The 27621-nt window shown below is 40.8% G+C and overlaps 1 protein-coding gene and 1 long non-coding RNA gene across 2 annotated transcripts in view; one reads left to right on the top strand and one right to left on the bottom strand.

Annotated features, from left to right (window-relative positions):
* Window positions 1-17116, top strand: part of LOC115165042 (probable isoprenylcysteine alpha-carbonyl methylesterase ICMEL2) — a 21311-nt gene extending 4195 nt beyond the window's left edge. Inside the window, exons 2-9 of the mRNA XM_029718071.1 lie at window positions 2237-2335; window positions 3895-4044; window positions 4392-4512; window positions 5878-6090; window positions 6213-6296; window positions 6670-6811; window positions 12011-12173; window positions 14236-17116. Coding sequence (XP_029573931.1) covers window positions 2334-2335; window positions 3895-4044; window positions 4392-4512; window positions 5878-6090; window positions 6213-6296; window positions 6670-6811; window positions 12011-12173; window positions 14236-14479 — 1119 coding nt within the window. The 5' untranslated portion in view covers window positions 2237-2333 and the 3' untranslated portion in view covers window positions 14480-17116. The remainder of the gene's footprint in view (window positions 1-2236; window positions 2336-3894; window positions 4045-4391; window positions 4513-5877; window positions 6091-6212; window positions 6297-6669; window positions 6812-12010; window positions 12174-14235) is intronic.
* On the bottom strand, window positions 14228-27621 carry LOC115165043 (uncharacterized). Its single transcript, XR_003870049.1, has 2 exons — window positions 26950-27621; window positions 14228-14354 (listed from the first exon to the last, which is right to left on the bottom strand). It is a non-coding gene; the product is annotated as an uncharacterized LOC115165043 (long non-coding RNA).

Genomic DNA, 27621 nt, shown 5'->3' with positions numbered 1-27621 from the left:
CCTCCTCTGTAATTTGTCCTTCACATGAGTCTTTCTGTACAGCTGTTCATTTTACATTATTAATAGAAAATAAAATCATACTTCAGTGAGTGGAGATGGAGGAGACTGCAACGAAAACATATGCTTAAAGTACTTTGGTTCCTTTTTCAAAATATTGTTTGGTGAATCATGGGTGACTCCGCCATTTGTAACAAGTTTCAGTAAATTAGTTTTGGTAGCATTTCTATGTCGAAGATAAAAAAAATAATTTGGTGCATTCTTTCCAATATTCCATCCAGTTCGCTTTATTTTTTATAATATATTACACTGGATCTTTCTTGAATAAATTCCTCAATTTTTTTGTTGTTGATTTTCCTCTAACTTATTCTGTGCCTCTCTGGTACCGTTTTTATTGCTATCTAACTGTACTGTTAGTCCTTCCATTTCCTTTGTTATTATGGACTCTTTTGACCTAAATTGCTTTTGTTTTAGAGCTGAGTACTGAATTGCATGTCCTCTAAAAGCACATTTAAAAGTGTCCCATGCAATAAGGGGATCTGCTGTACCTATGTTATGTCTGAAAAAGTCAGTTATAAATTCTTCTGTCCTAGTTAAAAACAAGTTGTCATCCAATAGGCTTTGATTAAATTGCCAATATCCTTGCCCACTTGGAGATTCTGTAAGAGTAATGCTTCTTCGTCAACCTTCCAGTAGAAGTTGCGGCAATAGCAGTTGAGCATGAAGCTAATTTCCGTATGCCTGGTCCAGCGTCAGTACTCAGCACCTGGTAATGCCTGGTCCAGCTTCAGTACTCAGCACCTGGTAATGCCTGGTCCAGCGTCAGTACTCAGCACCTGGTAATGCCTGGTCCAGCGTCAGTACTCAGCACCTGGTAATGCCTGGTCTAGCGTCAGTACTCAGCACCTGGTAATGCCTGGTCTAGCGTCAGTACTCAGCACCTGGTAATGCCTGGTCCAGCGTCAGTACTCAGCAGCTGGTAATGCCTGGTCCAGCTTCAGTACTCAGCACCTGGTAATGCCTGGTCCAGCTTCAGTACTCAGCACCTGGTAATGCCTGGTCTAGCGTCAGTACTCAGCACCTGGTAATGCCTGGTCTATCTTCAGTACCTGGTAATGCCTGGTCCAGATTCAGTACTCAGCACCTGGTAATGCCTGGTCCAGCTTCAGTACTCAGCACCTGGTAATGCCTGGTCCAGCTTCAGTACTCAGCACCTGGTAATGCCTGGTCCAGCGTCAGTACTCAGCACCTGGTCAGCACTATGGTATTATGTTGCATTAAAATACCATATTTAGATTAAAAACTTTATTGGCTTGCATGGGTGTGTCACGCTTGTCGTAGGAATGAGCGGACCAAAGTGCAGCGTGTGTGTCGTTCCACATTTTATTTACACTGTGAAACTATGCAATACATAAATAAACTGAATGACAAAACAAAAAAAAAACGTGACACAGAGGTGAAACAAACACAACTCAAAAATGAATCTCCTACAAACCCAAGTGGGACAAACACCAACTTAAATATGACCTCTAATTAGAGACAACGATGACCAACTGCCTCTAATTGGAGGTCATCTCAAACAAAGCCCAACATAGAAATACAAAAACTAGATCAACCCAACATAGAAATACAAAACTAGAACATAACAACATAGAAAAAACTAAACTAGACAACCCCCCCCCCCCGTCACGCCCTGACCTACTCTACCATAGAAAATAACAGCTGACCATGGTCAGGACGTGACAGGGTGGTTGCCGTGGTTGCCAAAGCAATGTATAGGAAGTATTACAAAAATAAACAATATGTTTAATCAACTATGAATGCAACAAAAAATAAATCCCAGCGTGGACCTTTTTCTTTCTATGTATTTAGCTGCTATGACAATCACAAGATAGACAAGCTCTGGTCCAGGGCACCTTGACCCCGACATAGCCTACAGATAACCTATCATAGTAGAATGGAATATGGAATTTTGCACTGTCAGAACTAATTGCATGGTAGAATGTTGGAACAGAACATGTCCATTCTGCCTCTGTTTACTGCAGGGTTCTTCAACTTCAGTCCCGGAGAGCTTGAGGTGCATGTTTATGTTCCACCCTGGCACTAACACACCTGCTTCAAATAATTAACTAGAAAAGATCTGGACCTTTTGTTGTTTTAATCAGCTATGGATGATTTTGGTCTAATGGGGTAACTAACATTTTCTGTCCATCTTCCATTTTTCTCATCTTGGCACCAGTTCCAGAACCAGTTCCCGAACCAGTTCCAGAACCAGTTCCAGAACCAGTTCCAGAACCAGTTCCAGAGATACATCTTTTCCATTTGGATCAGTAAACATGTGAGTAGCATACTCAAAATAACATTGAAGAGTTTATTTCCAAACCTTATTTTTCCACATACATTTTTTGTTTTTAAATGATGTTTTTTTTTTGGCTTATGGGTACCTTCATGTTTGTAACATTTTACTGTTCTCTGATGTTTTTTATTTTTATTAATAGATTTTAGTTGTGTATGAAAAAGTTTTTTTGTTGTTGTTGTTGTGCAAAACGCTATATACATTGTTTAGCTGGAATGAAATGTTTGTATACTTTATATTTGACTGTGGTTGTCCCACCTAGCTATCTGAAGCTGAATGCACTAACTGTAAGTCACTCTGGATAAGAGTGTCTGATAAATGACTAACATGTACATGCTATTTATTTTACCGTTATTTAACTACGCAGGTCAGTTAACAACAAATTCTTATTCGTTATTTGTTACATTTGACTGTGTAAAACCTAGCAGTACTACTGATCTCTCTGAGAGTGAGGAGGATATATAGTATTACTGTGTAAAACCTAGCAGTACTACTGATTTCTCTGAGGAGGATATATAGTATTACTGTGTAAAACCTAGCAGTACTACTGATTTCTCTGAGAGTGAGGAGGATATATAGTATTACTGTATTAAACCTAGCAGTACTACTGATTTCTCTGAGAGTGAGGAGGATATATAGTATTACTGTATAAAACCTAGCAGTACTACTGATCTCTCTGAGGAGGATATATAAAGTATTACTGTATTAAACCTAGCAGTACTACTGATTTCTCTGAGAGTGAGGAGGATATATATTATTACTGTATTAAACCTAGCAGTACTACTGATTTCTCTGAGAGTGAGGAGGAAATATAGTATTACTGTGTAAAACCTAGCAGTACTACTGATTTCTCTGAGAGTGAGGCAGATATATAGCATTTATAGCAAAAAAAACATGATTATTTATCTCTCAGAAATGAAACCATCAAGTGATATATTTTAAACAAAAACATGTCTGTCATTGAACAACCCCATGCCATGATTATTAGATAATGAAAAAACACCAATCTCTCTCATAAGTTCTTTAAACATTTCAAGCTAATTTACCAACATTTCTGAAAATGGATATATAGCGTTTTGGAAAGAAACTCTTCATTTGCATAATTGAATACAAGTTTGCTACTATTTTACTATTTTCAGCAGATTGCAAATTCTTACCATAATATGAAAATTATACTAAGCATTTTTATTTGCATATCTACAATACCAGTGCTATGTAATGCCCTTAGGACTATTTTCAACTGTGACTTGCTGATTGTTATCTCTCTCTCGCTCTCTCTCTCTCTCCCTCTCTCGCTGTCTGTTCCTTCTCTCTCTCTCTCTCTCCCTCTCTCTCTCTCTCTCCCTCTCTCGCTGTCTGTTCCTTCTCTCTCTCTCTCCCTCTCTCTCTCGCTCTCTCTCTCTCTCTCTCTCTCTCGCTCTCTCTCTCTCCCTCTCTCGCTGTCTCTTCCTTCTTTCTCTCTCCCTCTCTCGCTCTCTCTCTCTCTCTCGCTCTCTCTCTCTCTCTCTCTCTCTCTCTCTCTCTCTCTCTCTTTCCTCTAGGATTGGACTGAAGTACAATGTGTCTCTACCCATGGCTGCAGGGGCCCTGTTAGTGGGCATCCCCTACTCCATCTCTCTTGTAGCCCAGTGGATGTATGGCTGGCCTAACAAGCCTGGCTATAAAAAGTATATTGAAGCGCTGAAGCCAAGGTAACATAACATTCCATCTCTAATCTTGTCTAGACTAATATATTGGGTGCGTTCCAAATGCCATCATATTTTCTATATAGTGCACTACTCTCCCAAATGGCACCATATTCCCTACAGGCCCTGGTCTATAGTAGTGCACCCTATTCCCTATGGGTTCTGGTCTAAAGTAGCACACTATGTAGGGAATAGGGTGCCATTTGGGACTCATATATTGTTATGAGGTTCTGATATTTATAGTCTCTTCCCACGCAATGACTCTGGAAAGAAGGGACTAATATTTATTCTAGGTTCTGAGATAAACTCTTCTCACAAAACATTGGTTGTGTGTGTTGGTGTCTTCTTCCCAGGCGGATATACTGTCTGACTAGAGCGGTGCTGGAGATGCTGAAATACTTCCAGTACGGCAAACTCTACTTCCAGTGGAAGTCCTGGTACAAGAATGTAGAAAACCACAAGCATTATGAAAAGGTAATGGAGAAAACCACAAACATTATGAAAAGGTAATGTAGAAAACCACAAGCATGAAAAGGTCATGTAGAAAACCACAAGCATGATGAAAAGGTAATGTAGAAAACCACAAGCATTATGAAAAGGTAATGTAGAAAACCACAAGCATTATGAAAAGGTAATGTAAAAAAAACAATCATTAGGAAAAGGTAATGTAGAAAACCACAAGCATTATGAAAATGTATGGAGAAAACTGCAAGCATTATGAAAAGGTAATGTAGAAAACCACAAGCATGAAAAGGTAATGTACAAAACCACAAACCTGAAATGGTAATATAGAAAACCACAAACATCATGAAAAGGCAATGTAGAAAACCACAAGCATTATGAAAAGGTAATGTACAAAACCACAAACCTGAAATGACTTTGGTCGCCAGTTGGACGGTGTTTACTCCGACACATTGGTGCGGCTGGCTGCCGGGTTATGCGAGCAGTGTGTCAAGAAGCGTACTGCTTCAGTTAGGCTTGGGGGGGTCGTGTTTCGGAGGACGCATGGCTCTCGCATGGCTCTCGACCTTTGCCTCTCCCGAGTCCGTAGGGGAGTTGCAGCGATGGGACAAGACTAACTGTTAATTGGATACCACGAAATTGGGGAGAAAAAGGGGCAAACTTAACATGTGTAAATATTTGTATGAACATAAGATTCAATAATTGAGACATAAACTGAACAAGTTAATTGCCTACTACCGTCTGTAAGCTGTTAGTGTCTTAACGACCGTTCCACAGGTGCATGTTCATTAATTGTTTGGGAAACAGTGTTTAAACCCTTTACAATGAAGATCTGTGAAGTTATTTGGATTTTTAGACAGGGTCCTGAAAAAGGGACGTTTCTTTTTTGCTAAGTTTATAAATCTTTTATTCTGATGTTTTCAAAAAACATTTTCTCTAGGAATAGTGGTAGAGAATAATTATAGTAATTTCTTTTCCGATTATGCATATTTAGCATAGCTGACTGTGGTGATAATAAGAGCTGACTGTGGTGATAATAAGAGCTGACTGTGGTGATTATAAGAGCTGACTGTGGTGATAATAAGAGCCGACTGTGGTGATAATAAGAGCTGACTGTGGTGATAATAAGAGCCGACTGTGGTGATTATAAGAGCTGACTGTGGTGATAATAAGAGCTGACTGTGGTGATAATAAGAGCTGACTGGTGATAATAAGAGCTGACTGTGGTGATAATAAGAGCTGACTGTGGTGATAATAAGAGCCGACTGTGGTGATTAATGTTTGGAATATTTTCTGAAACCTTTATGTACCTCATCATAACTGAAAGCTTCGTTGCTGCTTCTTCTTCTCCCTCCTCCTCCTCTCGTCTTTCTAAAGGGCATCGCGTTTGGTCGTCGTAGCAACCGGCTAGACTTGTACTATTCTCCCACAGTGGCCCAGCCAGGCAGTGAGCAGGTGCCTGTGGTAGTGTTTATATACGGGGGAGGCTGGGGTTCAGGGGAGAGGTCCATATACTGTCTACTGGCCATGCAGATGGCTAAGGAGCTCAGCGCAACGGTGATCTGCCCCGACTATTGCACCTACCCAAAGGTAAGACTCCTCCCACAACCATAAAAATAAAGCTGAAACGAAAAGAAAAAAAAAGGACACAGTTACGTTCGTATTCAGTGAGCTAGCGTACACATCGAATTTGACTTTAATCTTCTTTCCAGGGTAATGTTTTGTGTATGGTTCAAGATATCGCAGACTGTCTCGTTTGGGCGAGGGAGAACGGCCATAAGTTCAAATTTGACAAAGTGAGTGATGCAAACAGTAGATTAATTTAAAGTTTTTACAGTTACAGTGTAACACGTTGGTGTATATCATAGAGGCCTATTCAAACTTATTAATTCAGCATTTTCACTTTAGTGCATTGATGTCAATGGGATGATACATTTTTATTAGCCCCTTACTGAAGATTATTCATAAATGCAATGTTTATATTCACCCTCCTGTGCCTGTTGTATTTTTAAGCAGGACAATATAGTGTTAAAATACCCTTTATAAGGTTTATAAGAGGTTACAGAGGTTATAAACACTAAACTGTAAGTTAATATATAGTTTCTGAAGGTGTAATAAGCAGTTATAACACATTGGTTGATTATTCACTTCACTATGTTGTCTGTGCAGGATAACATTGTGTTAATCGGCCACTCCGCTGGGGCTCACCTGGCAGCTCTAACCGTCCTGTTCATGGTCGAGGGACGAGACGAGCTCTTTATAGAAGCCAAGAAGCAGACAGAGATCACCATGGCAATCAGAGGAGTTACAGGTCAATACGGGGTTTATAGAGTTACAGGTCACTATGTGGTTTATAGAGTTACAGGTCACTATGTGGTTTATAGAGTTACAGGTCAATACGTGGTTTATAGAGTTACAGGTCACTACGTGGTTTATAGAGTTACAGGTCACTATGTGGTTTATAGAGTTACAGGTCAATACGTGGTTTATAGAGTTACAGGTCACTATGTGGTTTATAGAGTTACAGGTCAATTCAGGGTTTATAGAGTTACAGGTCAATTCAGGGTTAATAGAGTTACAGGTCACTATGTGGTTTATAGAGTTACAGGTCACTACGTGGTTTATAGAGTTACAGGTCACTATGTGGTTTATAGAGTTACAGGTCAATTCGGGGTTTATAGAGTTACAGGTCACTACGTGGTTTATAGAGTTACAGGTCAATTCAGGGTTAATAGAGTTACAGGTCAATACAGGGTTTATAGAGTTACAGGTCAATACGTGGTTTATAGAGTTACAGGTCACTATGTGGTTTATAGAGTTACAGGTCACTACGTGGTTTATAGAGTTACAGGTCACTATGTGGTTTATAGAGTTACAGGTCACTATGTGGTTTATAGAGTTACAGGTCACTACGTGGTTTATAGAGTTACAGGTCACTATGTGGTTTATAGAGTTACAGGTCACTATGTGGTTTATAGAGTTACAGGTCACTACGTGGTTTATAGAGTTACAGGTCAATTCGGGGTTTATAGAGTTACAGGTCACTACGTGGTTTATAGAGTTACAGGTCAATACACTGTAACAGTCAAAAGTTTGGACACACCTACTCATTCAAGTGTTTTTCTTTATTTTTACTATTTTCTACATTATAGAATAATAGTGAAGACATCAAAACTATGAAATAACACATATGGAATCATGTAGTAAACAAAAGTGTTAAACAAATCAAAATATATTTTAGATTTTAGATTCTTCAAAGTAGCCACCCTTTGCCTTGATGACAGATTTGCACACTCTTGGCATTTCTCTCAACCAGCATCACCTGAAATGCTTTTCCAACAGTCTTGAAGGAGTTCCCACATATGCTGAGTACTTGTTGGCTGCTTTTCCTTCACTCTGCGGTCCAACTCATCCCAAACCATCTCAATTGGGTTGAAGTCGGGTGATTGTGGAGGCCAGGTCATCTGATGCAGCACTCCATCACTCTCCTTCTTGGTCAAATAGCCCTTACACAGCCTGGAGGTGTGTTGGGTCGTTGTCCTGTTGAAAAACAATTGATAGTCCCACCAGATGGGATGGCGTATTGCTGCAGAATGCTGTGGTAGCCATGCAGGTTAAGAGGTTAAGTGTGCCTTGAATTCTAAATAAATCACATACAGTGTCACCAGCAAAGCAGCCCCACACCATCACACCTCCTCTTCCATGCTTCACGGTGGGAACCACACATGCGGAAATCATCCAAATCAAATCAAATTTTATTGGTCACATGCACATGGTTAGCAGATGTTAATGCGAGTGTAGCGAAATGCTTGTGCTTTTTGTTCCGACAGTGAAGAAATATCTAACAAGTAATCTAACAATTCCCAACAACTACCTAATACACACACATCTAAAGGGGTGAATGAGAATATGTATATATAAATATATGGATGAGCGATGACAGAGCAGCATAGGCAAGATGCAGTAGATGGTATAAAATACAGTGTATATACATGTGATATGAGTAATGTAAGATATGTAAACATTATTAAAGTGGCCAGTGATTGGGTCTCCATGTAGGCAGCAGCCTCTCTGAGTTAGTGATGGCTGTTTAACAGTCTGATGGCCTTGAGATCGAAGTTGTTTTTCAGTCACTTGGTCCCACCTTTGATGCACCTGTACTGACCTCGCCTTCTGGATGATAGTGGGGTGAACAGGCAGTGGCTCAGGTGGTTGTTGTCCTTGATGATCTTTTTGGCCTTCCTGTGACATCGGGTGCTGTTGGTGTCCTGGAGGGCAGGTAGTTTGCCCCCGGTGATGCGTTGTGCAGACCGCACCACCCTCTGGAGAGCCTTGCGGTTGAGGGCGGTGCAGTTGCCGTACCAGGCTGTGATACAGCCCGACACGATGCTCTCGATTTTGCATCTGTAAAAGTATGTCAGGGTTTTTGGTGACAAGCCACATTTCTTCAGCCTCCTGAGGTTGAAGAGGCGCTGTAGCTCCTTCTTCACCACGCTGTCTGTGTGAGTGGACCATTTCAGTTTGACTGTGATGTGTACGCCAAAAACTTTCCACCTTCTCCACTACTGTCCCTTCCATGTGGATAGGGGGGTGTTCCCTCTGCTGTTTCCTGAAGTCCATGATAATCTTTGTCTTGTTGACGTTGAGTGAGAGGTTGTTTTCATGACACCACACTCCGAGGGCCCTCACCTCCTCCCTGTAGGCTGTCTCTTCGTTGTTGGTAATCAGGCCTACTACTGTTGTGTCGTCTGCAAACTTGATGATTGAGTTGGAGGCGTGCGTGGCCACGCAGTCATGGGTGAACAGGGAGTACAGGAGGGGGCTGAGCACACACCCTTGTGTGGCCCCAGTGTTGAGGGTCAGCGAAGTGGAGATGTTGTTTCCTACCTTCACCACCTGGGGGCGGCCCGTCAGAAAGTCCAGGACCCAATTGCACAGGGCGGGGTTGAGACCCAGGGCCTCCAGCTTGATGATGAGTTTGGAGGGTACTATGGTGTTGAATGCTGAGCTGTAGTCAATGAACAGCATTCTTTTGTCCAGATGGGATGTTATTTTTTTATTTTACCTTTATTTAACTAGGCAAGTCAGTTAAGAACAAATTCTTATTTTCAATGACGGCCTAGGAACAGTGGGTTAACTGCCTGTTCAGGGGCAGAACGACAGATGTTGTTCTCTGAGGCTGACCGGAACATATTCCAGTCTGCGTGATCAAAACAATCTTGAAGCGTGGCTTCTGATTGGTCAGACCAGCGTTGAATGGTTCTCGTCACTGGTATATTCTGTTTGAGTTTCTGCCTATAAGACGTGGTTGGATTTGCCGAAGGGAGGGCGGGGGAGGTCTTTGTATGCATCGCAGAAGTTAGATTAGCAGTGGTCGAGTGTATTACCCCTGCGTGTAGTGCAATCAATATGCTGATACAATTTAGGTAGCCTTGTTCTCAAATTTGCTTGTTAAAATCCCCAGCAACAATAAATGAAGCCTCAGGATATATGGTTTCCAGTTTACATAGAGTCCAGTGAAGTTCCTTGAGGGCCGTCTTGGTGTCTGCTTGAGGGGGAATGTATACAGCTGTGACTATAACTGATGAGAATTCTCTTGGTAGGTAAAATGGCCGGCATTTGATTGTATGGAATTCTAAATCGGGTGAGCAGAAGGACTTGAGTTCCTGTACGTTGTTATGATTACACCATGAGTCGTTAATCATGAAGCGTACACCCCCGCCCTTCCTCTTCCCAGAGAGGTGTTTATCTCTGTCGGCGTGATGCATGGAGAAGCCCAGTGGCTGAACCGATTCTGACAACATATCCCGAGAGAGCCATGTTTCCATGAAACAGAGAATGTTTCAATCTCTGATGTCTCTCTGGATGGCAAGCCTTGTTCGAATTTCGTCTACCTTGTTGTCAAGAGACTGGACATGGGCTAGTAGTATACTCGGGAGCGGTGGGCGATGTGCACGTCTACGGAGCCTGACCAGGAGGCCGCTCCATCTGCCCCTTCTGCGGCGCCATTGTTTTGGGTCGACCTCTGGGATTAGATCCATTGTCCTGGGTGGAGGTCCGAACACAGGATCCACTTCAGGAAAGTCGTATTTCTGGTCGTAATGTTGGTAAGTTGACGTTGCTCTTATATCCAATAGTTCTTCCCGGCTGTATGTAATAAGACTTAAGATTTCCTGGGGTAACAATGTAAGAAATAATACATAAAAAAAACCAAAATACTGCATAGTTTCCTAAGAACTTGAAGCGAGGCGACCATCTCTGTCGGCGCCATCTTGCGTGATCCGTTCACCTACTCTGCGTCTCACAACTCTACGTCTCTTCTTATTGGTGTCCTTTAGTAGCGGTTTCTTTGCAGCAATTCGACCATGAAGACCTGATTCACACAGTCTCCTCTGAACAGTTGATGTTGAGATGTGTCTGTTACTTGAACTCTGTGAAGCATTTATTTGGGCTGCAATTTCTGAGGACGGTAACTCTAATGAGACTGGACATTGGAGACTGGACACTGGAGACTGGACATAACTCTGCAATTTCTGAGGATGGTAACTCTTCCCTAAACTTCACAAGTTCTTGAAATTTTCCGAATTGACTAATCTACATGTCTTAAAGTAATGGTGGAGTGTTGTTTCTCTTTGCTTATTTGAGCTGTTCTTGCCATAATATGGACTTGGTATTTTACCAAATAGGGCTATCTTCTGTATACCACCCCTACCTTGTCACAACACACAGCTAAAACGCATTAAGAAGGAAATAAATTCCACAAATTTACTTTTAACAAGGCACACCTGTTAATTAAAATGCATTCCAGGTGATTACCTCGTGAAGCTGGGCTATCTTCTGTATACCACCCCTACCTTGTGTCACTTGTGCTCCCTCTCCGGCCTCTAGGTCACCAGCCTGCTCGTTATGGTGCTCACCTGTCACCATCGTTACGCGCACCTGCGCATCATCAGACTCACCTGGACTCCATCACTTCCCTGATTACCTTCCCTATATATGTCACTCCCTTTGGTTCCTTCCCCAGGTGTTATTGTTTCTGTTTCTGTGTCATGTCTGTGCGTTGTTCGTGTTTCTTATTTTGTATTATGTTGTGTTTATTTATTAAAACACTCACTCCCTGAACTTGATCCCGACTCAGCGCACATCGTTACACCTTGTCACAGCACAACTGTTTGGCTCAAACGCATAAAGGAAAAAAATTCCACAAATTAACTTTTAACAAGGTACACATGTTAATTGAAATGCATTCCAGGTAACTACCTTATGAAGCTGGTTGAGAGAATGCCAAGAGTGTTCAAAGCTGTCATCAAGGCAAAGGGTGGCTACTTTGAAGAATCTCAAATATAAAATATATTTTGATTTGTTTAACACTTTGTTGGTTACTACATGATTCCATATGTGTTATTTCATAGTTTTGATGTCGTCACTATTATTCTACAATGTATATATGTATGATAAATGAAAGTTCCATGACTTTTGTTTCTGACATGGTGTTTTGTTGTCTGTACAGGTTTGAGTGGAGTGTACAACATAATTGACCACTACGAGCATGAACAGATGAGAGCTGTGGAGTATGTCTCTACGATGCACAAAGCCATGAACGGAGTGGAGAACTTCCCTTATTATTCACCCACACACCTACTAAAGGAATTCAGCGAGGAACAACTGAAAAGGTATGCGGGTGCTTCGGTGCTGTGCTGAAATTGACGATAAAGTTGATACAATCTCGCCTGGGTTCTGATGATACTTTGATGTGTTTAAATACACAGTGGAAGAACAAATAGGGGAACGGCAAGAGGAAATATGATTTATTAGGGGAACGGCAAGAGGAAATATGATTTATTAGGGGAACGGCAAGAGGAAATATGATTTATTAGGGGAACGGCAAGAGGAAATATGACTTATTAGGGGAACGGCAAGAGGAAATATGATTTATTAGGGGAACGGCAAGAGGAAATATGACTTATTAGGGGAACGGCAAGAGGAAATATGACTTATTAGGGGAACGGCAAGAGGAAATATCACTTATTAGGGGAACGGCAAGAGGCAATATCACTTATTAGGGGAACGGCAAGAGGAAATATGACTTATTAGGGGAACGGCAAGAGGAAATATGACTTATTAGGGGAACGGCAAGAGGAAATATGACTTATTAGGGGAACGGCAAGAGGAAATATCACTTATTAGGGGAACGGCAAGAGGAAATATCACTTATTAGGGGAACGGCAAGAGGAAATATCACTTATTAGGGGAACGGCAAGAGGAAATATGACTTATTAGGGGAACGGCATGAGGAAATATGACTTATTAGGGGAACGGCAAGAGGAAATATCACTTATTAGGGGAACGGCAAGAGGAAATATGACTTATTAGGGGAACGGCAAGAGGAAATATGACTTATTAGGGGAACAGCAAGAGGAAATATCACTTATTAGGGGAACGGCAAGAGGAAATATGACTTATTAGGGGAACAGCAAGAGGAAATATGACTTATTACATATTTTCTAGCATTTAGGCTACCTTTATTCGTGTTTTAGAAATAATTATTTTCGTTCTTCCCCCCCATTCTGCAGAGTGACCTTATTATATACAGAGCCTTCAGAAAGTATTCAGACCCCTTGACTTTTTCCACATTTTGTTACGTTACAGCCTTATTCGAAAATTGATTCAATTGTTTTTTTGTTTCTCTCATCAATCTACACACAATACCCCATAATGACAAAGCAAAAACAGTTTTTTTTTAAATCTATTAAATTTATTAAAAATAAAAAAACTGAAATATCACATTTGCATAAGTATTCAGACCCTTTACTCAGTACTTTGTTGAAGCACCTTTAGCAGCGATTACAGCCTCGAGTCTTCTTGGGTATGACGCTACAAGCTTGGCACACCTGTATTTGGGGAGTTTCTCCCATTCTTCTCTGCAGATCCTCTCAAGCTCTGTCAGGTTGGATGGGGAGCGTTGCTGCACAGCTATTTTCAGGTCTCTCCAGAGATGTCCGATTGGGTTCAAGTCTGGGCTCTGGCTGGGCCACTCAAAGACATTCAGAGACTTGTCCCGAAGCCACCCCTGCGTTGTCTTGGCTGTGTGCTTTGGGTTGCTGTCCTGTTGGGAGGTGAACCTTCACCCCAGTCTGAGGTCCTGAGCACTCTGGAGCAGGTTTTCATCAAGGATCTCTGTACTTGGCTCCGTTCATCTTTGCCTCTATCCTGACTAGTCTCCCAGTCCCTGCCGCTGAAAAAACATCCCCACAGCATGATGTTGCCACCACCATGCTTCACCATAGGGAAGGTTTTCTCCAGATGTGACACTTGGCATTCAGACCAAAGAGTTCAATCTTGGTTTCATGAGACCAGAGAATCTTGTTTCTCATGGCCTGAGAATCTTTAGGTGCCTTTTGGCAAACTCCAAGTGGGATGTCATGTGCGTTGCAGCTGTTGACACAAACTGCTGCGCCTGGCACCTACGACCATACCCTTGTCCATTCACCCTCTGAATGGCAGACATACATAATCCCTGTCTCAATTGTCTCAAGGCTTAAAAATCCTTCTTTAACCTGTTTCCTCCCCTTTATCTACACTGATTTGAAGTGGATTTAACAAGTGACATCAATAAGGGATCATATCTTTCACCTGGATTCACCTGGTCAGTCTGTCATGGAAAGAGCAGGTGTTCTTAATGTTTTGTATACTCAGTGTATATCTCAACTTTGTTGATTTCTTTCCATTCTACAGAGTGCCACCTTTCTGCTTGCTGCACGGAACGAGTGACATCATAGTTCCGGTGGCATCTTCCCAGAGGTTCTCTGAGCAGCTCACCTTCCTTTCAATCAAGGTGTCCCTGTACCTCATGCCTAAAATGGACCACACCGAAATAGTCACCGATCTCATGGCGACAGACAGGCACTTCTACAACACAGTGTACAGCTGCATCAAACAGGAATACAGCAAGTTCATAGGCCAGGTCTGTCACTGCTGAACGTTCTTCTAGACCTGTCTTCCAGACTAACTACACAACAACGAAACTAACTTAAACACAATACATTATCCATTCATTCATTCATTCATGATGTGCCGCAATTCTTCGTTTACATCTTTTTCAGTGCATTTTTATGATACCTTTGAACTTACAGGATTTAACCTTTTTTGACTTAAAAACGTTTAGCAGTTTAACAGTTTAGCCGCTCTGTTTTAATCTCAATAATGATTCCTCTTCTTCCTCTGGTGTTTTACTGAATGATATTTATGATAGTTCCCTGATCGTAAACAGACTGAATGATATTGATGATAGTTCCCTGATCGTAAACAGACTGAATGATATTTATGATAGACTGAATGATATTGATGATAGTTCCCTGATCGTAAACAGACTGAATGATATTGATGATAGTTCCCTGATCGTAAACAGACTGAATGATATTTATGATAGTTCCCTGATCGTAAACAGACTGAATGATATTTATGATAGTTCCCTGATCGTAAACAGACTGAATGATATTGATGATAGTTCCCTGATCGTAAACATACTGAATGATATTGATGATAGTTCCCTGATCGTAAACATACTGAATGATATTTATGATAGTTCCCTGATCGTAAACAGACTGAATGATATTTATGATAGTTCCCTGATCGTAAACAGAGATCGTAAACAGACTGAATGATATTTATGATAGTTCCCTGATCGTAAACAGACTGAATGATATTGATGATAGTTCCCTGATCGTAAACAGAGATCGTAAACATACTGAATGATATTGATGATAGTTCCCTGGTCGGAAACAGAGATCGTAAACATACTGAATGATATTGATGATAGTTCCCTGATCGTAAACAGACTGAATGATATTGATGATAGTTCCCTGATCGTAAACAGACTGAATGATATTTATGATAGTTCCCTGATCGTAAACATACTGAATGATATTTACGATAGTTCCCTGATCGTAAACAGACAATGATATTTATGATAGTTCCCTGATCGTAAACAGAGATCGTAAACATACTGAATGATATTGATGATAGTTCCCTGATCGTAAACAGACTGAATGATATTGATGATAGTTCCACGATCGTAAACAGACAATGATATTTACGATAGTTCCCTGATCGTAAACAGACTGAATGATATTGATGATAGTTCCCTGATCGTAAACAGACTGAATGATATTGATGATAGTTCCCTGATCGTAAACAGACTGAATGATATTTATGATAGTTCCCTGATCGTAAACAGACTGAATGATATTGATGATAGTTCCCTGATCGTAAACAGACTGAATGATATTGATGATAGTTCCCTGATCGTAAACAGACTGAATGATATTTATGATAGTTCCCTGATCGTAAACATACTGAATGATATTTACGATAGTTCCCTAATCGTAAACAGACAATGATATTTATGATAGTTCCCTGATCGTAAACAGAGATCGTAAACATACTGAATGATATTGATGATAGTTCCCTGATCGTAAACAGACTGAATGATATTGATGATAGTTCCACGATCGTAAACAGACTGAATGATATTGATGATAGTTCCCTGATCGTAAACAGACTGAATGATATTTATGATAGTGCCACGATCGTAAACAGACTGAATGATATTTACGATAGTTCCCTGATCGTAAACAGAGATCGTAAACATACTGAATGATATTGATGATAGTTCCCTGATCGTAAACAGACTGAATGATATTGATGATAGTTCCCTGATCGTAAACAGACTGAATGATATTTTAATATAATAGCTGCTGCATCTGATGAAGGAGAGATACCAGGCAAACTAAACATCCATTTGACATATTTGACCTAGAGTAAGTCTGGTATATGAGAATATTGGTTTAACTAGGATGCCTGTGAGTTATCCTAGAGAGCCCTTTATACAGTATATCCAACTACAGCCTTTATAGAAATATTATTATATTACTTATCCATGATTTCCAATGCTTTCTCAATGGGAGTCGCACCGCCAACGTCCACCATCAGCGTCCCATCCGTTTTCATGTACAGAAAGTTTCAGATGAGTTTAACTTTTTTTTGATTGGTCGATGGAGACGTTGGCCAATTAGACACACTCTGCACCCGGACCAAAATGAATCCGTTCTGATTTGGTTTCCGTTCTCCACGGATCAGTTTGGCCACGCCCTTATATAGCCAGTATTATGTGTACCGTGTGGAACCCTAAATGGCACCCAATTCCCTACTTGGTGCATTACATTTGACCAGAGTCCTATGGGCAGTGCACTACATAGGGAATAGGGTACCAGTTGGGACAGAGACTGGTAGCAGATCTATTGTATATTTTCTACTGATAATCTGTTGCATTAATATGGTCAACCCAGGAGAACATTAGATTATCTGTTTTATTAAATATTAGGACATCAACTATATAGTACATCTGATTAAATGCATTCAGTACATTATTCTACAGCGTTGGGGTCAATTCCATTTCAATTCAGAAAGTAAACCATTGAAAAGTATTGATGGTAATTGTAATTTCAGTGTACTTCCTGAATTGACCCAAAACCCTGTTACTGTATTTAACATTTTGAATATCTGCTGTTAATTAATAGTTATGCACTGGTTCAATAAAATTATTACAAGTGTCAAATACATTGTAAGGAATTTTTTTTTTTAAGTAACTGCAAAATGATTTGTTTCGTTGGCAATAGGTTCGCATAGTTTTATAGTAGAATAAATGGTGTGCCAATATGCAGCTATACTGTAGTCACTCTGTGCTAGCCATGTAAATGACACAGTTATAGGGACACTATACTGTAGTCACTCTGTGCTAGCCATGTAAATTACACAGTTATATGAATACTTAGTAGTGGGGTCATTATTTTATTGATTTATTAAGTTAATTTGAAACAGGGACAATGTACAACAAAACATAAGTCTCAGAAGTGATGCGTTGCACCAGATCTAGCTAACAGCTCATTACTATCTGCAGTTCCAGGGAACATATAAACATTAAATACAGTAAATCAGACGTATTAAAACACAAGTCAAGACATTACACATATTACTGTTGGACCTGATTTAATATTGGGGTTGTAAAACACAAATGGCTAGTAAAATGGAAATATTCCATTAGATATTGTATGAAAATATATGTGTTGTTTTTGCAATGTGGAAAACGGTCCAGTATGTGGAAAACCCATACAGAATGTCATGGTAAGTGCAGTGCATTCAGAAAGTATTCAGACCCTTTAACTTGTTCCACATTTTGTTACGTTACAGTCTTATTCTAGAATGGATTAAATGTTTTTCTTCAGCAATCTACACACAATACCCCATAATGACAAAGTGAAAACAGGTTTTTAGACATTTTTGCAAATGTATTAAATAAAAAAAACAGATACCATATTTATTTAAGTATTCAGACCCTTTGCTATGAGACTCAAAATTGGGCTCTGGTGCATCCTGTCTCCATTGATCATCCTTGAGATGTTTCTACAACTTGATTGGAGTCCACCTGTGGTAAATTCAATTGATTGGACATGATTTGGAAAGGCACACACCTGTCTATATAAGGTCCCACAGTTGGCAGTGCATGTCAGAGCAAAAACCAAGTAATGAGGTCGAAGATATTGTCCTCGAGGCACAGATCTGGGAAAGTGTACCAAAAAATGTCTGCAGCATTGAAGGTCCCCAAGAACACAGTGTCCTCCATCATTCTTAAATGGAAGAAGTTTGGAACCACCAAGACTCTTCCTAGAGCTGACCGCCCGGCCAAACTGAGCAATCGGGGGAGAAGGGTCTTAGTCAGGGAGGTGACCAAGAACCTGATGGTCACTCTGACAGAGCTCTAGAGTTCCTCTGTGGAGATGGGAGAACCTTCCAGAAGGACAACCATCTCTGCAGCACTCCACCAATCAGGCCTTTATGGTAGAGTGGCCAGAGGGAAGCCACTCCTCAGTAAAAGGCACATGACAGCTCCCTTGGGATCTCAGACCATGTGAAACAAGATTTCTGGTCTGATGAAACCAAGAATGAACTCTTTGGCCTGAATGCCAAGCGTCACGTCTAGAGGAAACCTGCACCATCCCTACAGAGAAGCATGATGGTGGCAGCATCATGCTGTGGGGATGTTTTTCAGCGGCAGGGATCGAAGCAAAGATTAATGGAGCAAAGTACAGAGATCCTTGATGAAAACCTGCTCCAGAGCACTCAGGATCTCAGACTGGGGCGAAGGTTCACCTTCCAACAGGACAACGACCCTAAGCACACAGCCAAGACAACACAGGAGTGGCTTCGGGACAAATCTCTGAATGTCCTTGAGTGGCCCAGCCAGAGACCGAACTTGAACCTGATCGAACATCTCTGGAGAGACCTGAAAATAGCTGTGTAGCAATGCTCCCCATCCAACCTGACAGAGCTTGAGAGGATCTGCAGAGAATAATGGGAGAAACTCCCCAAATACAGGTGTGCCAAGCTTGTAGCGTCATACCCAAGAAGACTCAAGGCTGTAATCGCTACCAAAGGTCCTTCAACAAAGTACTGAGTAAAGGGTCTGAATACTTATGTAAATATTATATTTCTATGAATCTGTTTTTCCTTTGTCATTATGGGGTATTGTGTGTAGATTGATGAGGGAAAGAAACTATTTATCAATTCTAGAATAAGGCTGTAACGTAACAAAATGTGGAAAAAGTTAAGGGGTCTGAACACTTCCCGAAGGCACTGTATACACACAGTTAGACCCATTTTAATTGCCCAGATGTACAAAACCTAAGTGAGAGTGTTGGACCTTGTTGAGTATGAAGTTACTGAACCAAATTACATTAACGATGAACCACAAGACCCTTTGATGTCTTTGGTGAGGCTTTTGGTCTTAGTTTTGGTAAACAAAGTTGAAAACGGAAATCCTAGCACAGCACTGTGCGCGAGCTTCAGTTCCAGAATGTTAAACAATAGGCTTAATTCCTGCTCATTAAAAATAATGAGTAAATATGCTTACAGTGTTAACGTTATCCATGCAGGGAGTGTGAGGTACACACACACACACACACACAGACTAATTACATCTAACTAGCCACCCTTCTGTGGAGTTAGTTTGGCATGCAACACAGGAAATTGAATTGGTCCACTGACCATCCACAGCATATTAGGCATTAGGGCTCAAAGCTCACTTGAGAAAGAAATGACAATCTCATTACGACTTCTCTAATTAAATAACAGATCAATTAATACAAATAAATCAGAGTTGTCAGGTTATGTGCTTTAGCCCTAATGTCAGGTTATGTGCTTTAGCCCTAATGTCAGGTTATGTACTTTAGCCCTAATGTCAGGTTATGTGCTTTAGCCCTAATGTCAGGTTATGTGCTTTAGCCCTAATGTCAGGTTATGTGCTTTAGCCCTAATGTCAGGTTATGTGCTTTAGCCCTAATGTCAGGTTATGTGCTTTAGCCAGGCTCTGTTGTCATGCTTTAGCCCTGTTGTCAAGTTATGTGCTTTAGCCAGGCCCTGTTGTCAGGCTTTGGCCCTGTTGTCAGGTTATGTGCTTTAGCCAGGCTCTATTGTCATGCTTTGGCCCTGTTGTCAGGCTTTGGCCCTGTTGTTAGGTTATATGCTTTAGCCAGGCTCTGTTGTCATGCTTTAGCCCTGTTGTCAGGTTATGTGCTTTAGCCAGGCTCTATTGTCATGCTTTGGCCCTGTTGTCAGGCTTTGGCCCTGTTGTTAGGTTATATGCTTTAGCCAGGCTCTATTGTCATGCTTTAGCCCTATTGTCAGGTTTTAGCCCTGTTGTCAGGTCATGTGCTTCAGCCAGGCCTTATTGTCAGGCTTTAGCAAGGCCTTATTGTTAGGCTTGTAAGGGTAACAGCCCAGTGACATAGCTAATGAAAGTCTATTTCTGTTGTCACATCTTGATGTTACCCAAATGATGTATGTGGTGATAACATACTGGTGTAATCTGATCTAACATATTTCCTACAGTTTTTTTGTTATTGTCATCTTTTCATTTGATATAGCTAATGATGCTGCTAAAAAAAGGTAACACTTCCCTATTTGTGTTTGTCAAGACGGTTGTGCCCCTTTTTTTGGGGTCAGATTTAAAGAGACATAGATGTAGGCCAAGTCCCAGACACTGTGTATTCACTATATTGGTGCCAGATGCCTTTCCATGGAAGTTCTCTTCAGTATGCACATAGACCCATAACTATTAACCAGTTCTGCTAATATCATTTGATAATGCTCATGTGGATGACATATTATGGAACACACATTAGGATGTTGAAAATAACAAATACATTTTGTGTGAAAGAGGTGGAAAATTAATTGAAGTCCATCGATAATGAAAAACCAACTGGTATTGACGACCTAGATGGAAAGCTACTGAGGATGGTAGCGGATTATATTCCCTCTCCTGTTTGTCATATCTTTAGTCTGAGTCTGGAGAAAAGTGTTTGTCCTCAGACCTGGAGGGAAGTAAAAGTCATTCTACCCAAGAATAGTAAAGCACCTTTTACTGGTTCTAACAGCCGACCAATCAGCATGCTGCCGACTCTTAGCCAAGTTTTGGAGAAAAAAAATTGTGTTTGACCAGATACAATGCTATTTATTTCTCTGTAAACAAAATAACAACAGACTTTCAGCATGTTTATAGAGAAGGGATGCAATGACAATGAACTGTACTGACAAAAAAAATGACTGATGATTGGCTGAAAGAAATTGATAATAAGAAGATTGTGGGAGCTGTTTTGTTTTGATTTCAGTGCAGCCGTTGATATTATTTACCATAATCTGTTAATATCACGCCTCAGGATATGACCCAGATGACAGATAGTTCAGTTCTCAGATCATTTATAATAACACGGGGGGGCAGGAAAAGGACAGGCAGAGGTTCGTAACCAGGTCCGTGTCCGACAGGTACAGGACGGCAGACAGGGTCAGGGCAGGCAGAATGGTCAGAACTGGAAAGGCTAGACAAAAACTAGAAAGCAGGGAAAAACAGGAAGCACGCTGGGATGACCTGACAAGACAAGACGAACTGGCAACAGACAAACAGAAAACGCAGGTATAAGTCCACAGGGGATAATGGGAGACACCTGGTGGGGGATGGAGGCAAGCACAAGACAGGTGAAACAGATCAGGGTGTGACAGTTATTGGAAAAACGTGTTATGGTTTTACATCCTCTGCCATACCAATAGAACAGAGGGTTCTATTTAATGGAAGCTTCTCTAAATGTATTTTTTTTTTTGTAAAAAATGTATAAAAAAGTGGGGTATTCCGCAAGGCAGCTCTGTTGGTCCTTTACCGTTCTCTATTTTTTTTTACTAATGATCTACCACTAGCCTTAAAGCCTGTGTGTCTATGTATGCAGATGACTCAACATTATACACATCAGCTAGTGATATCACTACAACCTTGAAGCAAAGAGTTGCAGTCAGTTTTGGTGGATAGTAATATATGTGTTACCTGGAGGAAAATGGGGGAGGGTCATGCTTTTATTCAATTTCAGTCAGGGGGAGAGTTTGTTATTTTTTTGTTATTTTTTTTTTAAGTCCAGGGAAGGGGCATGTGATTTGTAATCGATTTAAATGTCATATTGCTCAGGGTTTGAGAATTAGTTGGATATTATATCTCAATGCGTGCCCCTCATCCCTGATTCTCTGCTAGGCGCACAATATCAAGTGCGCCTAGTGTGGTCTCAATCAAATGAACCATAACCTATATTATAGGCTATAAGCCTAGGCAATACAAACAGCATGCTCGGTGAAGCACAGGGCAAAGTTATATTTCTCAGAAAATGTACTTCCTTCCTGAGTTTTTGTGCTGCTGGGATGGTGTATATAAAACTAGGCTACACTGCATTACACACGGCAATGGATAGGCTATCCAAATTGTCACGTTCCCCAGCAAGAAAACCAAAAATGTCACTCAAACAGATGGGGGTGAAGTAACACTCCTGGGGTTGTAAGAGGGGTTCTGAAAGACACTCCAGGGGTTCTGAAAGACACTCCAGTGGTTCTGAAAGACACTCCTGGGGTTGTAAGAGGGGTTCTGAAAGACACTCCTGGGGGTTCTGAAAGACACTCCTGGGGGTTTAGGAGAGGTTCTGAAAGACACTCCTGGGGTTCTGAAAGACACTCCTGGGGATCTGAAAGACACTCCTGGGGGTTTAGCAGGGGTTCTGAAAGACACTCCTGGGGGTTTAGGAGGGGTTCTGAAAGACACTCCTGGGGTTCTGAAAGACACTCCTGGGGTTCTGAAAGACACTCCTGGGGGTTTAGGAGAGGTTCTGAAAGACACTCCAGGGGTTCTGAAAGACACTCCTGGGGTTCTGAAAGACACTCCTGGGGGTTTAGGAGGGGTTCTGAAAGACACTCCTGGGGGTTTAGGAGGGGTTCTGAAAGACACTCCTGGGGGTTTAGGAGGGGTTCTGAAAGACACTCCAGGGGTTCTGAAAGACACTCCTGGGGTTCTGAAAGACACTCCTGGGGGTTTAGCAGGGGTTCTGAAAGACACTCCTGGGGGTTTAGGAGGGGTTCTGAAAGACACTCCTGGGGTTCTGAAAGACACTCCTGGGGTTCTGAAAGACACTCCTGGGGGTTTAGGAGGGGTTCTGAAAGACACTCCTGGGGGTTTAGGAGGGGTTCTGAAAGACACTCCTGGGGGTTTAGGAGAGGTTCTGAAAGACACTCCTGGGGGTTTAGGAGAGGTTCTGAAAGACACTCCTGGGGGTTTAGGAGAGGTTCTGAAAGACACTCCTGGGGTTGTAAGAGGGGTTCTGAAAGACACTCCTGGGGTTGTCCACTGAAAGTTGACTAGCAACAACAACTGGGACCTAAAAGACACTCACCATGAGCCCCACTAAATGTGCCCAAGAGGCAAACAAAAGATAAACAAAACACACCAAACTTAAAGAAAGCAAACCAGCAAACAGGAAGCAAACCAACAGACAGGAAGCAAACCAACAGACAGGAAGCAAACCAACAGACAGGAAGCAAACCAACAGACAGGAAGCAAACCAACAAACAGGAAGCAAACCAAAAAGAAAAACACAGAAGATCAGACAAAGGATTGTTTTTCTATAATTCAAATAGGGAGAGCCAACTAAAGGCGTTGACTTTCCACATCTCTCAAGACAACTGCACCAGCCGCTCTTAAATATCACCTGGACCCAGCACAGTTGAAACACTGACGACAAACGAGATAACAAACCTGCACTGGTGTAATACATACTGACTAACGAGGTGTTCACTTTAGAATACTAACAAGAGGGCTTTGTGCTATTCAAGAAATAAGGAGGTAGACCTACCTGTTTGACAGACGAAATGATGGTCTCCTATCCATAGATTTTGTCAGCTAATTCCTTCTTCATTCACCATCTACGTCTTAAATATCTCAGTGTCAGTGAAGGGCTTGGCGTGTTTAAGTTAAAACCAGGGCTTAAATTGAGGTGGTAGGTGAGGGTATTATGGCTTTTGTTAAAGACAATGGCTAAAAACATAGGCCTACCTCTCGTTAGCTTAAGATTTTGAAGGAAAAAAAAAGATTACATGGACCTGGTTTATATAAAGCGTTCTATAACAAGGCTTTAGCCTTTAATGCTTTGAGCTAGAAACCAGCTGTAAAATACCCCGGGACAGATGTCTCTGATTCATGGGATATCTTTGGTTTGTTTCTATGACATTGAGACTGCGCTATCAACCTTTAGCCGAGGAGATAAAACATTTACTTTGTTAGGGAAGTAATGTGTAATTCTGTCGCTATCAATTGACGTTCAACATTTCAACAGGCTATTAAACCACATACTAACGCTAAATCAGTCAGGAGCAAGCCAGTTAACCAAAATTGACATTTAAAAAAATGAATTATTTAGGTTATATAATAATTATTTCAAGGCTATAGCCCGCCATTTAAGAAATCAATTGTGAAGCATTTGTGTCACGCTACTGGCTGGCAGAATGACTCAGCATTTCAACAACCCATCAACAGCACTTCAACATGCCTATACATTTTGCATTTAGGCTGTATAAAACACAATAAAAAAAAAAGTATTACTTAAAATTAAATAATAATGAAACCAAAAATGTCGTATTAGGCTATAGAGTTATTCTACAGTGTCACGCCCTGATCTGAGAGAGTCGTTTTTCTCTGGTTAGGTCAGGGTGTGACATGGGGTGGGCATTCTATGTGTTGTATGTCTATGTTGTCTTTTTCTTTGATTGGCCGAGTATGGTTTCCAATCAGAGGCAGCTGTCATTTGTTGTCTCTGATTGGGAATCATACTTAGGCAGCCCTTTTTCCCCACAGTCAGTTGTGGGATCTTGTCTTTGTGTTGCATGTGTTTGCACGCCTAGCTTTTCGTTCATTGTATTGTTTTTGCTGGTTCACATTGAAAATAAAGTATGATGAACCCAACTTACCCTTGGTCTACCTTTAACGACGAACGTTACAGACAGTACCTTCGAATTCACTTTTAGAAACAGGAGTTTGGCCAGTCTTTGGTTTGAGGATCATGTGGTGAGCTATGCATGCCTAGTTTGTTCTTTTAGCCTAACAGATGTTCTTATATTACCATGCCCTAATCACAGTCAACACAAGTCTATTTTGTAACAACAATATCATGGAATAAAATAGAATAAATTTGAAAATGATAGTTTCCCCAAATGAATAAAAGATACAGGTGCATATAGGCCTACCTGATGATATGCAGCTGCTGTGTTTAAAAAAAATACAAAATAAATAAAGCTTTTTCTCCAATTCCTGGATGACAAGATACTTCAGTTGTAACTGATTCTGTGGCGCATTTTTATTTACAGTTGATAAACAACTTTAGCACCGTTCCAAACTTGGACTATCCTCTTAACAATAGCCTGCATAGAAATGAACACGTCTTTGGTGCAGCAGCATGTGCTCATTCGTTGTCATGCTCTGTTGTGGTATTAAAACAAGATTCTGCTTGTCTCCAGTCATGTAAAATGACGTAGAATTGCATGAAATGCCTTCATAAAAGGCCATTTTTTTCCGGACCGCAAATAGATTCATGCAGTGCTTTTACTATAATTTAGATTGTTTTCACCCCTAACTTTGTCCGCAGTGGTCTGCGAATCCACCACCTTATGGGTACTTTGCAATGTAATGCTTACAAAACGAAGAACATATCTAAGGCTCTGGTCTGTCATAGGAGTCAGGGTAAACGGTAGCCATGTTCTTTGCTATCCACTTTATGATGTAAATATATATATATTATTTTCAAGCTTTCAGCGAGGGATAGGTAAAAATATATTTTACTGAAGGGAGGGCCATCCACTTTTATTTCAGATGTTCGATTTTCTCCAAGTATCCCTCATTATAAATAACACACAGTCCCTATTAATAAATTCTAGACCTCATCTGAATCTAGTAATGAATGATGTGGCTGTAAAGCAAGTTGAGGAGACTAAACTTATTGGCGTCACCTTAGACTGAAAATTGCCATGGTCAAGGCATATTGATTCAATTGTTGTAAAGCTGGGTAGAGCTCAGTCTGTGATAAAGAGATACATTTACATTTTAGTCATTTAGCAGACGCTCTTATCCAGAGCGACTTACAGTAGTGAATGCATACATTTCATAAATTATATTTTTTTTTTTCCTGTGCTGGCCCCCCGTGGGAATCGAACCCACAACCCTGGTGTTGCAAACACCATGCTCTACCAACTGAGCTACAGGGAAGGCTATGTTCAGATGTTCAGCATTTTTTTTTTTTTACACCACAGTCGACCAAACAAGTCCTGCAGTCTCTAGTTTGATCTATTCTTGACTATTTCCAGGTGATATTGGTCAAGTGCTGCAAAGAAGGACCTAGAAAAGCTGCAGCTGGTCCAGAACAGAGAAGTAGGTCTTTCCCTTCAATGTACACATAGGGCTAACGTCAACAGTATGCATATCAGTCACTCTCTGCTCAAAGTATAGGTTGAGATTGGCTGCATCAATTCTTGTTTTTGTGAGAAATATTGTTAAAATTCCAAATTGTCTGTCTAATCAACTTACATATACTGTAGCTCTGACAGATATGCCATCAGAGAGGTCTCTTCATCGTCTCCAAATCCAGAACGAATTCAAGGCAAGCACAGTATTATATAGAGCCATGATCACAAGGAACTTCCTTCCATCTCAAATTACTCAAGTAAACAGCAAAATTAGCTTTAAAAAAACCCTAATATCACATCTCTCCCCTATCTGACATAGTTAACTTAGTTAAGCCATACGTATATGTAGCAGTGTGTCTATACGTGTAAGTCTGTAATATATACGTTCATGTTTTTAAATGTATGCATGTAAATTGTTGTATTTTTTGTCTGTAATATATTTTGTTGTTATGTGTAGGAACCCCAGGAAGACTAGCTGTTGCCATTGATGTCGGCTTGGTTTAAGGCTGGGATGTTGTCTGGGAAAAGCCAGCAGATGGAAGTATTGTGTTTGAATTGAGCAGGATAGTGGTGATTTACCAGGCAGGAGGAATGAGTAGAGTTAACGTTGGGACCTGGCTGGGACGAGGATGGTGTGTTTGGATGTTGACGAGAATTGAAGATGGCCACCAGCAGAAGAAGCAGGATCTGTAGCCACTTTGGGATTATGGCACCATTTGTTCTAAATGGATGAAAATACGGTGTTATATTGATACTTTACAGATTGGATCCTCTACCTGGAATATTACAATATAAAACACACGTTTACTGGTAAGTTAACGACTGTTACCGAATACATTCCCTACGTTAGCATTATGCTAACTCATAAAAACAAAAACCCCACAAACTCTTGAATGGTAACGTACCTAACTTAGATTTATAAAATCAAATGCTGGTTTATGTGATCGCTGTGTGTTTTTGTTGTTTCCCCACATCTCGTATCTATCTACTGTAACGTTACATTTAATCTATCGTCCATTAAAATATGTGGGAGAGGTTTGGAGAAAGCTAACATTTCCAATAGCTAAACGGACTTTTTAAATACAACGACTGCGTTGCTATGGAACCGCTAGTAAATACACATAGTTACTGTAACTAGTGGTTTTAACAAGCGACATTTAGCTAGCTAACGTTAGGTCATGTTTTTGGCCTTGCACATCTGTATTTGACATTAGACAGAGAGGAAAGAGGAATACTAAGGTATGTTGTACC

This window comes from Salmo trutta, chromosome 27 (assembly GCF_901001165.1).
Source record: "Salmo trutta chromosome 27, fSalTru1.1, whole genome shotgun sequence".
Taxonomy (NCBI): Eukaryota; Metazoa; Chordata; class Actinopteri; order Salmoniformes; family Salmonidae; genus Salmo; species Salmo trutta.
Note: the sequence above shows the minus strand (reverse complement) of the source record. Positions and strands in the feature narration are given on the sequence as shown.